This window comes from Typopeltis vanoorti, chromosome 7 (assembly GCF_054136105.1).
Source record: "Typopeltis vanoorti isolate ZY-2024b chromosome 7, IOZ_Tvanoo_1.0, whole genome shotgun sequence".
Lineage (NCBI taxonomy): Eukaryota > Metazoa > Arthropoda > Arachnida > Uropygi > Thelyphonidae > Typopeltis > Typopeltis vanoorti.
This window is the reverse complement of record NC_143555.1, coordinates 9,328,153-9,342,693: the sequence shown is the minus strand read 5'-3', so window position 1 is coordinate 9,342,693 and position 14,541 is coordinate 9,328,153. Positions and strand designations below refer to the sequence as shown.

Sequence of the window (14,541 nt, the reverse complement as noted above, 5' to 3'; positions counted from 1 at the left end):
CTTTTTCATGAAGTGTTTCCAATTACACCTCCCAATCTCAAGAAAAATGTCAATAGATTTCTCCTTTTTCAATCTTTATATAATTATATATATGTGTGTACACATTTTTTTTTTATTCGTGTGGGGTTTTCCTCCCCCCCAATTCCTCGTCTTCCCCTTAGGACTGGTTGAGCCTCCTAATGAGGGATTAAGTACTGTAGCCTTTGTGTTCACGGGGCCGGTTTGCATGCGGATGAAAAACCCAGATAAACTGGGGATAAAACCCTGCTGTTCATGCCCAAGACCAGCTAACTTGGCTATGGCTGAGAAAGATCCTTAAGCACCTCACATCGTTGACAGGAATCAAACCCAGGATACTCCTTCCCCAGCCATATGGTTGCAGCTAAGTGTATAGCCACTCGGCTAACCGCACGGACTGTATAACTTCACGCATGAAGTCTGTTTAACTCAATGGAAGTGGTATTTGCGCTTGCCTACCCGAAAGAAGACCTAGGTTCAAATCTAGTCAGCAACTAGAGGAACATTTTCTAAGCCTTTCTTCAAGTGGTTCCTGAGTTAGTCAATCTCTGGCATGGGCAAGGTGGTTTTTTTCTCCTGGAAATTCAGGTTTTTCATCCCATAAAATCAACAAAATTAACTGAACAGACGCAATCTCAGACAATAAATATATAGTGTTAGGATTAGGGGCCACGAGAAGGCGACACTTGTTAGCCACCTCTCTTCACCAGATACATACCAAATGTTGTTAGTCTTGAGCTAGCTATTTTTAATTGGCCTCTGTTGGAGATTGAACTGTCCCCTCAGTCTCCAAAAGTTAGATAGGGCTGAAAAATTACCTCGTCTCTTCCTGTTAGGGTATCAGAGGCATTAGCATTTTTTATACATATTAAAAATTTGATTTAATGACTAAAAAAACCAAGATTTTGAGTAAAAAACTTTATTAATATACACATGACCAAGAGTTGAGATGATGCCGAACTTCTGTGGTTGATAATGATGCGAGTCAGCGTGAATGTACCTAGAGGTATGCATTGGCTTCCTAAAAATGGAGAATTTGATATGTTCAGCTGACTTGGTTAGTAGAATATCCAAGAAGGGAAGAGCCCATCCATTTCTAGCTCATATGTGAATTTAATATTTGGATGAATATCGTTCAGATGATTTTGAAATATTTTGAGGTTATCTAGGCCATGTGGCCAAATAAAAAATACATCATCTATAGCGGAACCATATCTTCGATTTTAACGGAGAGGAAGAAATTGCCTTTTCTTCAAAGTTTTCAATATAAATGTTTGCAAGGACTGGAGATAATGGACTTCCCATCTTGGTCACCAAGAAGATCTTTGTTGTCAGACAAACAAGAACTTCAAAATGAACTCAAATGCCTTCAAAATACTTTCAAAACCAATGGTACTCTAGGAGTGCTATAAATAGAATACTGTTTAAATGTCACCATCAACAAAAAAAATGAAGATACAACTAATCCCAAAGGCTGCATTTTTAAGGAAATACAATATTATGACCTTTTTCACTGCTTTACCTAAACTCTGCTCAATCTTAAGCCGTCCAAAGGATAGAAATAATCTCCAATATCCTGGTGTCTACAGAGTCCTTTGTGAATGTGACAAACTGTACTATGGTCAAATGGAAAAATCCATCAAATTTCATCTAGAAGATCATAAAAGAGACATTTCCTACAACAGAACTCGAGCATCGCCTTGTCAAGCCATGTATTATTTTCGGCAAACTAATGAAGAAGGCATACAACATCAAATATGCTGGGATTTAACTAACAACGTTCACAGATCTTATGACAAATTAGAGAGACAGATTCTAGAATCTAAGGCAATCGTTCTTGATCGCGTCCACATAAATAGCAGCCTGAGCTGTAGTTCGCCAGACTCTCACAGCTCTGTTATTCAATACTGGAGATTACAAGATCTTATACGCATGCATGGCCATGTTGCTACAGCCATCTTTCTCCCATTTAAAAGTTAACCTCTGTTGTTTTATATGTTTCTGCTGTGTAGAAATCTTCATATGGTTTGCTCTGATATTTTTTGTCCTTTTTAGCTTACACCTGATGAAGTCTGTCCTCAGACGAAACTAGTCATGTATATTAATAAAGATGTCATCAAACCGAGTAAACCTCCATTTTAATAATAACTATATATATATATATATATATATATATATAAATAAAGTCTGTAAATATGTGTATGTTTATGTATTCTTGAACCATTTTGCTTGTTTCTAAAAGAGGTATAAGCCCTACTTGTGTCTCAGACTTGCTCTTCATGAAAAAGCCAAGGAAGTTCCAAATTCTCCTAATAGAATTGAATGATACGAGATTTATACATTGTAAAAACAAACAAGAAAAAATCCTTGTGTTACAACAACTAAGTTTTGACATGAATCCATTTTAATGAAATAATGTGCATACATTTTTTTTTTAAATGTTGATAGTATAGTACAACATGCATGCATGTGTCTTTTTTGTTATTAGTTTCGCCATAGATTTTATTAAAACAAAAGCATAGTCGACTTCTTCTTTTTGCAGGAAGAAGAGATGTGATTCCAGTTACTTTCTGCTTGGATAAATCTCTACAGGCTTCCATTAGCATTGCTCTTTTTGTGAATGTTAAGAATTGTAAAGAAATCAAGAAGCATATTTTATCTGGAAACATAGATGCTAGTTTTGCCAAACCAAATCTTATAGTTGATATTTACCAGATTCTGATAGCATGTAATAAAGCTGTTTTTAATCACAATAATCACCAACTGAAAACCAAAAATGTTTTTTCTGAGATCCTGTATTGTCTTTCATCATCTAAAAACATTACTGAGTCATTACGTACTTTTGGAATTGGGGAAACAGATTCAGAAATTTTAGTAATTTTGATAAATGATAAATGTGGAAGCAATCTACATAAGATATCATGTATTGTGCATGGAACCTCAGTAGCAGTGGAAAAATTATCCACATTGAGCAATGAATGTGATATTAGGAATGTGTACAAAGTACAAGAAGCCGAACTTGTTTCTGGCTCCTCCTTGCTAGATGCAGTTGTCAGTAGAATCGCAGTTAAGGAAATGATGTGATTTGATAAAATAACTGTTAATAAAGTATTATTATGGTGATGATTATTATTACATCACTCTCCACAAAGTCAGCAGAATCATTGTGGAAAGTTCACTTAACTAACAAATTTATCATATTGAACCTTGAACAGCACATCTCACCCATCCACAAATCTTCATATAAAAAAAAAAAAAAAAAAAAATATTACTCACACCACTCTTCACCATTTACACAATTTCCAGGAATAGCCTCTCATTCTTTCTGTGTTTACCTTCCACTCTTTATAAACCCTTATTTATTAATCTAATAAAATCCCTTACTGACTTAAACATCTCTAGCTCATCACCTGTTTTCAAACTGCAATTTATACTCTCTCAACTGTTCCTTATAACCAACATTCCAGAGTCCTGGATAGGTGGCATATTTGAGCACCACAATCTTTATATCCTTCAATTCTAGCTGCTGACATACAACTTAAATATAGACTATTTATTGCTCTGTATAATGTTCCATTTACCTAATAACTGTAATGTTTTGAAAATTTTTCACTGGGCACCTTGTTATATGCCTTTTCCAGATCGACAAAACTTAAGTACAGATCTGTACTTAAGTTTTGTTGATCTGAAAAGGCATATGACAAGGCACCCAGTGAAAAGTTTTCAAAACACTGCAATTATATTAGGTATAATATAATTGCAGTGTTCTGAAAGCCAGTTTCTGTATGCTGAATAATAGCTGTAACAAATAATTATTTGAGCATCTGCATAGTGCAATTGGAAGAACAATAGTATTGGGGCCTAAGTTAGATTCTTGTTGTGACAGGAGGAATCTTAATATTGGTTTTTTTTTCAATTGAAAGCAAGTTAGCCAATCTCATACAGAGATAGCAGGGTTTTTTCTCCTAGAAACTCAGGTTTTTTTATTCAGCATACAGAAACTGGCTTTCAGAACACACGCAATTTACAGACATAAAATATTAGTGGTTGGTTTGGTGGGCAGTAGGATGGCAGTGGAAGTTCGATGTAGTTGGTGGACACAGAGTTGTAGAGTAGGTTTCCTCCCTTGAGTCTCTGGACTCCTTGGAGGTGTCACGAAATAAAATAATAAAAAAAATGGCATGAAAATCAGCAACAAAAACTATGAAAATAGGCAGAAACATTGAACAGATCAACTTCATTTTGAATGGAGAGCCTGTAGAACAAGTAAAATATTTCAGCTATTTAGGCACAGTTTTTAGTAAACATGGCAAGTTAAATCTGTAAATAGACAACAGAATAAGCAAAGCTAACATGGTGTCCAGCTGAATAAATTTATATCGAATAAGAGAGAAATTAGCCAAAACACCAAATTAGCTGTATACAAGATGGTGTTCAAACCAGTTTTAAGTTATGAATCTGACAGTTGGGTTAGAAATAAAGCACTTGATCAAAGACCACAGATATGAGGGTTCTGAGAAAAATTAGAGGAGTGAACAGATGGGGTCAATGGCAGAATCATACTAAAAATGAAAATATTAGAAAGGAATCTGACATTGTTAGCATTCAAGAATGTGTAAGCAGAGCTAATCTAAGGTGGTATAGTTACTTAAACAGAATGAGTGAGGAAAGGTTAGCAAAACAGATGTTTGATGTTAAGATGGCAAGAAAAAAACCCAGAGGAAGACCAGAGTCTGTGGGGATTGATTCTTTCAAAAGCATCTTAGAAATACAGAACGTTAGATATGACAGTATTGTAGTGCTGACAATTAATATACTAATTTGGAGGAAAATTGTGGATAGGAGATTAATAATAGCGTAAACTTAATCATGTCATAGTAGCCTGAACATCACTTGAGGGTACATATCAGAAAATTGATGATGGTGATATTTATTTATATATTTTGGTATTTAACACAAATTCATTCTCCATTCTACCCATGTAGGATGGTAATAGCAAGTTATGTGTTTGGCATGTTTATTGTTTTGGCTCAGCCATCAGGAAATTACTTTTATCTTTGTTGCTAAACCATCCATATTATAATATAATATATTATAATATGATATATATTATATTATAATTGGGTGTTCTAACAAATTGTAATTTGTTTGCATATTTGCATTTACTTATTATGCTTTGCAAGTTGCCACTTTCTGGTAGAATCATTCTTTAAATGCTTAGTCCAGATACAAAATATTTATAATTTATAGCAAACTTATAAAAATAATTATTTACTTCCAACAAAAGGTGGAAAATTCAAATGTTATGGAAGTCATGGCATAGAAAATCTGCCATGTTGCTATTTTCAAAGATACTTATGCGATTTTCTGTTTAATCAAGGAAAGCATATTTTATTAGTATTATATAGACTTCTATGGTGTTACAACTTTTTGGAGGTCAAGCTCTGCATACCACAATACATATCATTCCTTGCTTTGAACACTTGAAACACCAGTGCTTTCACAGCCTATTCTGTCACCCACTCTGTACAGAAAATCTTTTCACTTCATTACTCATATGACCCTTTTAAACTATAATTTCAGATTAAAATATCCAGGAGAAATGCAATCAAAAGTATATTTCAGTATTTTAGGGAAATGAATGAGCATCACGGTGATATTCAACTAGAAATGCTCAGATATGAAGTATAATAGTTTACTTCCATATGCTTCAGAAGCTTAGACACAAGAAGACAGAGATATGAAAACTGGAGACTTTCGAGATGAAATGTCTCAGAAAAATAAATAAAACAAAATGGACAGAAAAGAAAATGTTAAAAAGGTATGGGGAGATGGGACATCCTTGGGCTACTCCTTTACTGACGTCTGTTTTATCTGTTGTTATACGTCGAAGAGATGGTACCACCAGTATGTATTGAGGTTATTTTTAGTTAGCAACTGTTGGAGGATCACACACTAAGTTTCAGTCAGATAGATCTATTTCTCTGTGTTTGGCGTTTGTTTGAATCGATCAAGTACCGTGATTTGTGAAAAATGGATGAGAAAGAATTTTGTGTAGTGATTAAACATTACTTTTTGAAAAGCAGAACGGCTCAGGAAACCAAAGCTAAGCTTGATAAACATTATGGTGAGTCTGCACCTTTGATTAGAACGGTTTATAAGTGGTTTAGTAACTTTCAAAGTGGCCATATGAGCACAAGTGACACTGAACGTTCTAGACTCCTGTTGAGGTCACTACTCCAGAAATTATTGAAAAAATCCATGATATGGTGATGGATGATAGAAGAGTGAAGGTGCTTGAAATTGCTAAGGCTGTGGACATCTCAAATGGCCATGTAAATAATATTTTACATGTGAAAAAACTATCTGCAAGATGGGTGCCGCGTTTGCTTGCACTGAATCAAAAGTTTCAACGTGTGAACTGCTGCAAGGACAGCTTGAAGCTGTTTCAACGGAATCCAGAGGAATTTTTGCATCGTTTCGTAACAGTAGACGAAACATAGATTCATCACTACCATACTGAGACCAAGGAACAGTCAAAACAATGGGTTGCAAGTGAGGAATCTGCATCAAAGAAAGCGAAAACCGTTCCTTCAGTAGGAAAGGTTATGGCCACCATCTTCTGGGATGCTTGTCGCATAATCTTCATAGACTTCTTGGAAAAGGGCAAAACAATTACCAGAGTGTATTATGCATCTTTGCTGGATTGCTTAAATAATGAAATAAAGGAAAAATGACCACACTTGGCGAAAAAGAAGATTCTTTTTCACCCTGACAACTCATCCGCTCACTCTTCTGCAATTGTGACCCCAAAATTGTTCAATTTACACTACAAAGTCCTTTCACATCCTCAGCACTCTCACAATTTGGCTCCCTCGGACTACTATCTGTTTCCAAACATGAAAAAATGCCTGACAGGAAAGAGATTTTCATCAAACGATGAGGTGATTGCCGAAACAACTGCCTATTTTGAAAAGTTGGACAAATCATACTATATGGACAGGATAAAAAAACTCAAGCATCGTTGGATTAAGTGTATAGACCTCAAAGGAGACTATGTTGAAAAATAAAAAATGTTTCTCCCCAAAAAATTGTTTTCTTCATTTTTGCACGGATTTATCGAACAACCCTCGTACTGTTAAATTTAATTATTGCTTCTGTGAGACTATAATATTTTTCTAAAAAGTCTAGGGTATCTTCATCGATTTTTTTTCTGTTTTAATATTTTTAATAAACAGGCATTCTTGAATTGAATGCCTGTTTAAAATCTATAAAACATTGATAGATATTTTTGGTATGTTCCCAGTATAATTCTGCTAGTCTTTTATTATGAAGATCTAATCCAGTGTGAAGCAATTCTTTCTGAAGCCTGCCTGTTCTTCACTAAGAATGATCTCATATGTGCTCTTTATTCTGTTCTGTAATACTCTTGTAAATATTTTGTAAGCATGGCTGAGTAATGTGATTGGTCTGTAATTTTTGCAATTTTACTTATCACCTTTCTTGTAAATTGGTGTGATAATTCCTGTTCTCCAATCTTCTGGTATTTCTCCTGATTTTGTTAAAAAGTATGGTAAAGAATTTTAAAGTTGTTTGCCTTTTTTCTTTCCAGATTTCTGATGGAATTTGGTCTATCCCCGGTGCTTTGTCAGATTTCATTTGCACAGATCATTAAGGCATCATGTCTTGAGTTAGTGTGGGCCCTTGTTATTAGGTAGTTATTGCTTTCATTCTTCAAGGTTTCTTGGTAGTATTCCATCCATATTGCTTTTATTGCATTTGGATTTCTTGTTTCCTCATCCTGGTGGTTGATCATTGTTAGAGGTAGTGGTGAAAAGTTTTTTATAATTTCTTTAATTGTGTTATATAATATTTTTGAGTTATGGTATTTATATGCCTCATTGCATTTTTCTGCTTTTTTTGTTTAGCCAGTTTTCTTTAGCTTATCTGCAGAGTTCAGTTTCGTTTTTGAGTTGTTTTTATTTCTATTTTTCTTTCTCCTGAGGTATGTGTGTTTATTTTTGTTTTTAGTTTTCTTTTTTCTTCACCAGATGTTATTCCATTTATTATTAGGTTTCTTATTAATTCCTAAAGTTTCCCTTGCCGAATTAATATTTCTTTTCCTGTTTTCCAAAGGTTTTGGTTTCATTTGTTTGAGTCCTATTTATTTCTTCAATTTTCCTAATGTAGTCTAATCTTATTTGGTTACTTTTTAACTTTTACATGCGATGTTTATTAATCCTGTTTCTTTTATAGTTGACTTTGAATTTTATCCACATTGTTGCAGAGAGGAGCTCGTGGTCTATATCCAGTTCTAGGCTTTTGAGTGTTATTATGTTTTTGATTGAGGTTTTCCATTTATTTCTAATTAGGATATAATCTATACAATTTCGTATTTCTCCATCTGGTGAGGTCCAGGTGTGTTTAAAACTAGGTCTATGATAAAACATTGTATTTGAGATGACAAGGTTGTTTTCTTTGAAAAAATTGAGCATTGTTTCTCCCTTTCTTTTTTGATTCCAATTCCAAATTTCCCCATTACATCTTTTAGCTGTTCTCTGAAAGTTCCGATCTTAGAGTTGAAATCCCTGATTATGAATAAGATGTCTCAGGAGTTAGTACTATCTATTTCTTTTTGGAGATCGTTGTAGAATAGTTCAATGTCTTCTTCATTATGACTCGCGTTCAGTGCGTAAATCTGAATAACCTTTATGTGTAGTCCTTTTTCTTTGGTTTTTAGTCTAATTCCTATTCTCGATGAGATAGACTTGATATCTGTTATGCTTGCAGTAAGATGTTGTTTTATTAGAATTGCAACTCCTCTATGTACATTGTCTCATCTTCCCGAATAGAATAATTTGCCTTCTGGCATGTTTAGGCATCCTTCTCCAGTCCAGGTTTCTGAGATTCCTACAATATCCCACTTTATCCTTTCTTGATTTTCTTGTAAAATTTGGACATGCAATAAGTATATCGCTGCTTTGTATAGAGATCTGATATTTATAGTAGCGATATACTTATTGCATTTTGCTGACCACATAGATTTCTCGCCAACACTGTGAAGCTTGTGTTCGCACGTTGGCTATCCTGTATGCGATAGTATGAAATGTATTCCCAATAGTCATGTAATCCATGGAAGTTTTTGGCATTTTAGTGTGACCAGCTTGCCATACCCTTTGGTCCACGGCTCCTTGTTCTTTATTCAGAACAACCCGTCCACGTGCCTGGTTGGAATCTGGTCTCCCCCAAGGGATATTATATAGAACAACATATTTCTCAATGTGGTTTTCCAAGTCAGTAGCATACCTGCATTCCAACCAGGAATGCAGGTATGCTATACATGCATTCCTGGTTGGAAGCATGTAATACATGCTTCCTGTGCAAAAAAGTAGAGGAATCACTGCACAAATTACTTATCAACCTCAACCAGCCCTTTGTCTGTTCACTGTGACTCCCTTCTGTAAAGCAGCTTCTGAACTTAGGTAAATGATTCAAACTTCAAACAGTACCTTAACATCATGAACGAAATTTTCTTCTCCAAAATCCGAATGCTAGAAACTAAGTTTGAATACTCGACAATCAGTGCCGCAACACAAGTGCACCCTTATCTGACAACGTTAATGAACTCTGTGACCTAATCTGAACTTTCTGATGGAAATTGGCAAATCCCTAAAGATGATATCAGCAAATTAGCAGGAGAATGCAACTTTGATTCTAGAAATATCATCAGGTGCCATCGTTTTGGACCCACAAATAAAAGAAAGGATGAAACGAACTTTCCACACCTTGTGAAAGTGACTTGCAACACAGACAAGCACATCTAAACTAATGACAATGATTAATAACAAGTTCATAGGCACTTGTCCCTAGTCATGCATGCATGCCTTACCTGACCTAACTTTCACTCAGAGAGAGAGAGAGAGAGAGAACAAGGACATTAACTTCAAAAACAACTTGAAGAAAAATACCAAAATGGAGACAACAGTTGGATTATTGACTACAAACAAGGAAAATTGAAGAAAATCAAGTGACACTACTAGTAGCTACCCCATGGAGACCAGTATGCATGCCTTACCTGACCTAACTTTCACATTAGGAAATGAAGATCCTCATGGTCAAATATATGCTCCACAGAACCATGCATATCTACTTCACTAACATCTGTGGCTTCAATTCCAACCTTAATAATGTCAGCTACCATCCCCACTCTACCAAACTCCACCTTCTTCTTGGCAGAAACTCAAATTTCACTTCCCCCACAGCATTGCTCATCTCAACTTTCCAAAGTACACACTCTTTAACTCATTTTGACTCAAGGGAGGCATCTGTGCATATGTCCATTCTGACATACCTTGCCAGAGAGCACCCAACATAGAATCACTTGACTTTGACCTTAGGTTCAAAATCTCCCTTCCCTCCCCCCCACTCAGTGAAATTCATTTGCTGTCTCTGTTGCTTCCCCTAATGCCACCAATCACTCTGAGCTCTTTAATTTCCTCTCTTTAGGCATTGATTTTCTCCAGTTCCACCCCCCTAACAGTGAATTCACCCTCTTAGGAGATTTTAATGTCCACAACACCAACTGGCTTTCCTCTTCCAGTTGTACAGATCTAGCAGGCAGAAATGCTGAAACATTTGCCATCACTAACAACTGTACAAAAATTGTTCACATGCCAACTAGAATACCAGATCTCTTCCTCACCAGTGATCCTTCCAAATACACAGTGAATGTAGTGGGAACCCTTGGGTAATTCCATCTGCAATCTACAATGCTTACACAGTCACTCTCATACAAGAATAGTTTGACATTATAACAGTTCCAAGTGCGAAGCCTCTGACTTCTATTCATTCCCATGATTGGACTATTGTTTCCGGCCTTCCAACCCAAACATATACACTGAAGTAATCCTTACTGGCATGGAAATATGCATTTTCTATGCTACTCTGAACTGCCATCCACTAACTAAGCCCTGGTTCTCCAAAAGCTGTACAAAAAATAAAAAAATCAACCATATTACAACTGGCTTACATCAAGAACTCCATCCTCCCTCAGTGCTTTTTTTTTTTTTTTTTTTAACTCAAGCCTGAAATAGCTGTGTGAAAATTATCGATCCTTCTAAAATGAAGTTTGAAAGGAAAAAAAGCAGGAAACTTGCAGCCTGTCCAAATGGCAGCCAATCCTTCTGCCCTTTTCCCAAAGCAATTGGTCATAACTTTTGCTCAACACTATTCCCATCCCCATCATACCCAGATGGCTCTATTGCATCATCACCCACAGAAAAAGCCAATCTCCTGGCTTCACACTTTGTCTCTCCAATGAATGCATAACTGACCATGGTAAATGCCCCCCCAACCATTCCAAATGCCCAATATACAATGCCCCTATATTCTTTTGCCAGAAAGAGATTAGAAAATTATTGCCTAAATTAGACACTCACACAAAAGAAGTCCTGGTCTTGAGCATGCCTCCAATTGTCCTCACTTCTATTCATTTCCATGATTGGACAATACCAGAACTATTTTGCTTGTAAATAATCTCTTACTCCACTGGTATCTATTCCACAGTCCGGAAATTGGCCTTTGTTCAACTCATCCCAAAGAAGGGTGACAAATCATTACCATCAACTCCCCCCCCCCCTTCACTCACCTCCTGTTTAAAGTAATGGAGAGAACCATCAATTCCCAACTACTACACTACCTCAAAGGCACCCAGCTAATAAACAGCCACCAGTACAGATTCCATCACTGCTGATCAACAGGAGATCTACTCACATATATCACCCATCGCTGAACAAATGCCATGGAGAAGTTTGTTGATCTTAAGTGACTGCACTTGATATCTCCAAAGCTTTTGACTGGGTCTGGCACCAAACTCCCATCATTTTCTCTGTCCCAGGACCTGCAGTTGAATTGCTAGCTTTCTTTCTAGATGCACACTATGAGTGATGGTGGATGGTTCCTTATCCTCTTGCCATTCAACTGATGCCATAGTTCCACAGAGTTCTGTTTTCTCACCAACCCTTTCCATCTATATATCAATGACCTACTTCAGTTGACCTCCAAACCAATACACAGTTTTGCACATGACAGCACATAGTGCTCTTCCCTTTCATTATCATCATACGTATCAAGGATTTAGGCCTAGTATGGCCTGTTCCGGCCTTAGAAGTCATCGTTTAAGAGGACGTCCTGGTTTTCTTTTTCCTAATGGTTTGTACTTTAAGGCTTGTTTTGGTAATCTTTCTGTTTTCATTCTTTGAACGTGTTCCATCCATCTATGTTTATATTTTTTAATTTTTTCAATTACTGGTTCTTGGTTTAATTCTTTCATAATATCTTCGTTTCTTTTTTGATCAAATAGGGTATACTTTGCAGTTTTTCTCATAAACTTCATTTCTGCTGTTATTAATCTTTGTTTGTCTTTTTGTTTTATTGTCCAGATTTCGCTTCCATACATTAAGACCGGTAGGGCTAATGTATTGTATACTTTTAGCCTGGTTTGTTTTTGAACTAGGTTTGGTTTAAATATAGAGTTAATTACTCCTGTTATTTTTAAATATTTTGCAATTTTTATGTTTATATCTTTTTCATTTTCATAAGTGATCATACATCCTAGGTAGTTAAATGAATTCACCTGTTCTAAGATCTTGTTATCTAATACTATTTTAGTTCTTGCTGGATCTTGTCCTTTAAAGGCCATAGTTTTTGATTTTTCCATTGATATTATCATACCATAATCTTTGGATATCTCATTTAGATTTAAAATAGCTTTCTGTAAGTTATCTTCAGAATTTCAAATTATTATTTGGTCGTCTGCAAAGAGGAGAGTGTTTAAGTTAACTGTAGGTGAAAGTTTAATTCCTTGATGTAAATTTTTACTCCATTTTATTATTATTTCATTTAAGTAGATATTAAAAAGAGTTGCTGTAGTGCTCTTCCCTTTCATTTGATAAACCTTAATCTATGCAAATCACCTCAACTTAAAAAACAACCACCACCACTGCCCTACATTCTGATCTCCAAGCTATTCTCCAATGGGGTACCATTACCTCATCAATTTCAATGCTAGCAAAACCCAGTTCTGCCTTATTTCTCACAAACCAAAAAAAAAAAAAAAAAAAAAAAAAAAAAAAAAAAAAAAAAAACTTTTTTTTTTTGTTCTTCATCCAGACAAGATGAATTTCTCTTCTTGGAATCACCCTGACATCAAGCCTCTCTTGGCATAAAAATGTCATAACCATTGCTTCCTCAGTTTCTAAAATAATTAGAATTTCTCTTTTGCTCAAGATGTTACTTCATCACTGAACAGCTGTTAACCTTATACAAATCACAAATCTACCAAGCTGTTGAATACTGCTCTCATATTTGGGGTGGGGCCCCTAAGAGCTCCATTGAAATGTTTGACACAATAGAGAGGAGGGCAAGTCGATTGGTTATTAATCATCTCTTACCAACTCACTCCTCCCAGTTTTGCACAGGCATTTGGTTTCTGCAATATGTGTATTTTATAAATATTTTCATGACAAATGTTCATTTGAAATAGCATCAATAATTCTCCTGTTCAGTACAAAGTATGTCGAAAGACCTTGAAATTCACAGAACAAGTTTCTTTTCCTCCTCCTTCATCCCTGCTACTGCTGTATTGTGGAAGTCTTCCCCCCCCCCCTTGTGTGTTTTCCAAGGAATACAATATGTGGGTCTTAAAAATGAAATGTAAACAAGTTTCTCCTTTCCCAACCCACTACCCATACGTGGTGGTAGTAGTGTACTATAGGTTGATTAACTAACTTTTTGTATATTGGCTCAACATCAAAAAAAAAAATAAAAAATACAGTTGATTTCTCAATTATTCAATCACAGCAGGTGAGCAGTTTGCCAGTTGAATAGCTGAAGGTCATTTAACATACTAACCCATTCAAGGGTTGGACAATTGAGAGGTCACTGTGTGTGTGCGGTGTAGCATATGCCAAGTTGTAATTAGCATTTAGTATTGAAGAATGAACAGGAAGATAAAATCAGGTATAAAACCAGGGTGCTCTGTTATTCGGCATCTCTATCAAATTATGAAGGAAACTGGTATTAAACCTGACATCCAAGTCAGACATTAAACTGTTGTCTTTATGAAGATTATATTTTTATCTGAGACTTTCAGATAAAAATTACTTAGATGTACTCACTACTTCAACTGGAAAACTATTCTACTTGCTCACTACTCTATGAAAGAAAAATATAGCTCTTAACCCCTTTCTTAACTGCAAACAAGTTTCGCTTCCATAGATGTCCCTGTGTTTCTCCCTGCTTTCCATACGGAAAATTTTATCAGACAACATCATATAACACCCAGTCAGAAATTTATAGACCTCTATCATATCACCCCTTTTTCTCCTAGTAATCTGTGTAATCCACATACAGTCTGTCCTCACAATCTAATTTCCATAATCCTGATATCATCTATGTAACTATCTGCATCCTTTCATAGCATTACTTTGGAACCCAGGAGACAAAATCTGCACACAGTAGTCC

At 35.7% G+C, this 14,541-nt stretch overlaps 1 protein-coding gene across 2 annotated transcripts in view; it reads left to right on the top strand.

Annotated features, from left to right (window-relative positions):
- Nucleotides 1–14,541, top strand: part of LOC150104477 (EKC/KEOPS complex subunit Tprkb-like) — a 135,350-nt gene that overhangs the window by 24,602 nt on the left and 96,207 nt on the right. Inside the window, exon 2 of one of the 2 annotated variants that reach the window (XM_090395165.1) lies at nt 2,561–3,135. The exons of the other annotated variant lie outside the window; for it this stretch is intronic. Coding sequence (XP_090251291.1) covers nt 2,561–3,102 — 542 coding nt within the window. The 3' untranslated portion in view covers nt 3,103–3,135. Of the gene's footprint in view, nt 1–2,560; nt 3,136–14,541 lie in introns of those variants that run through there. 2 annotated transcript variants of the gene reach the window in all.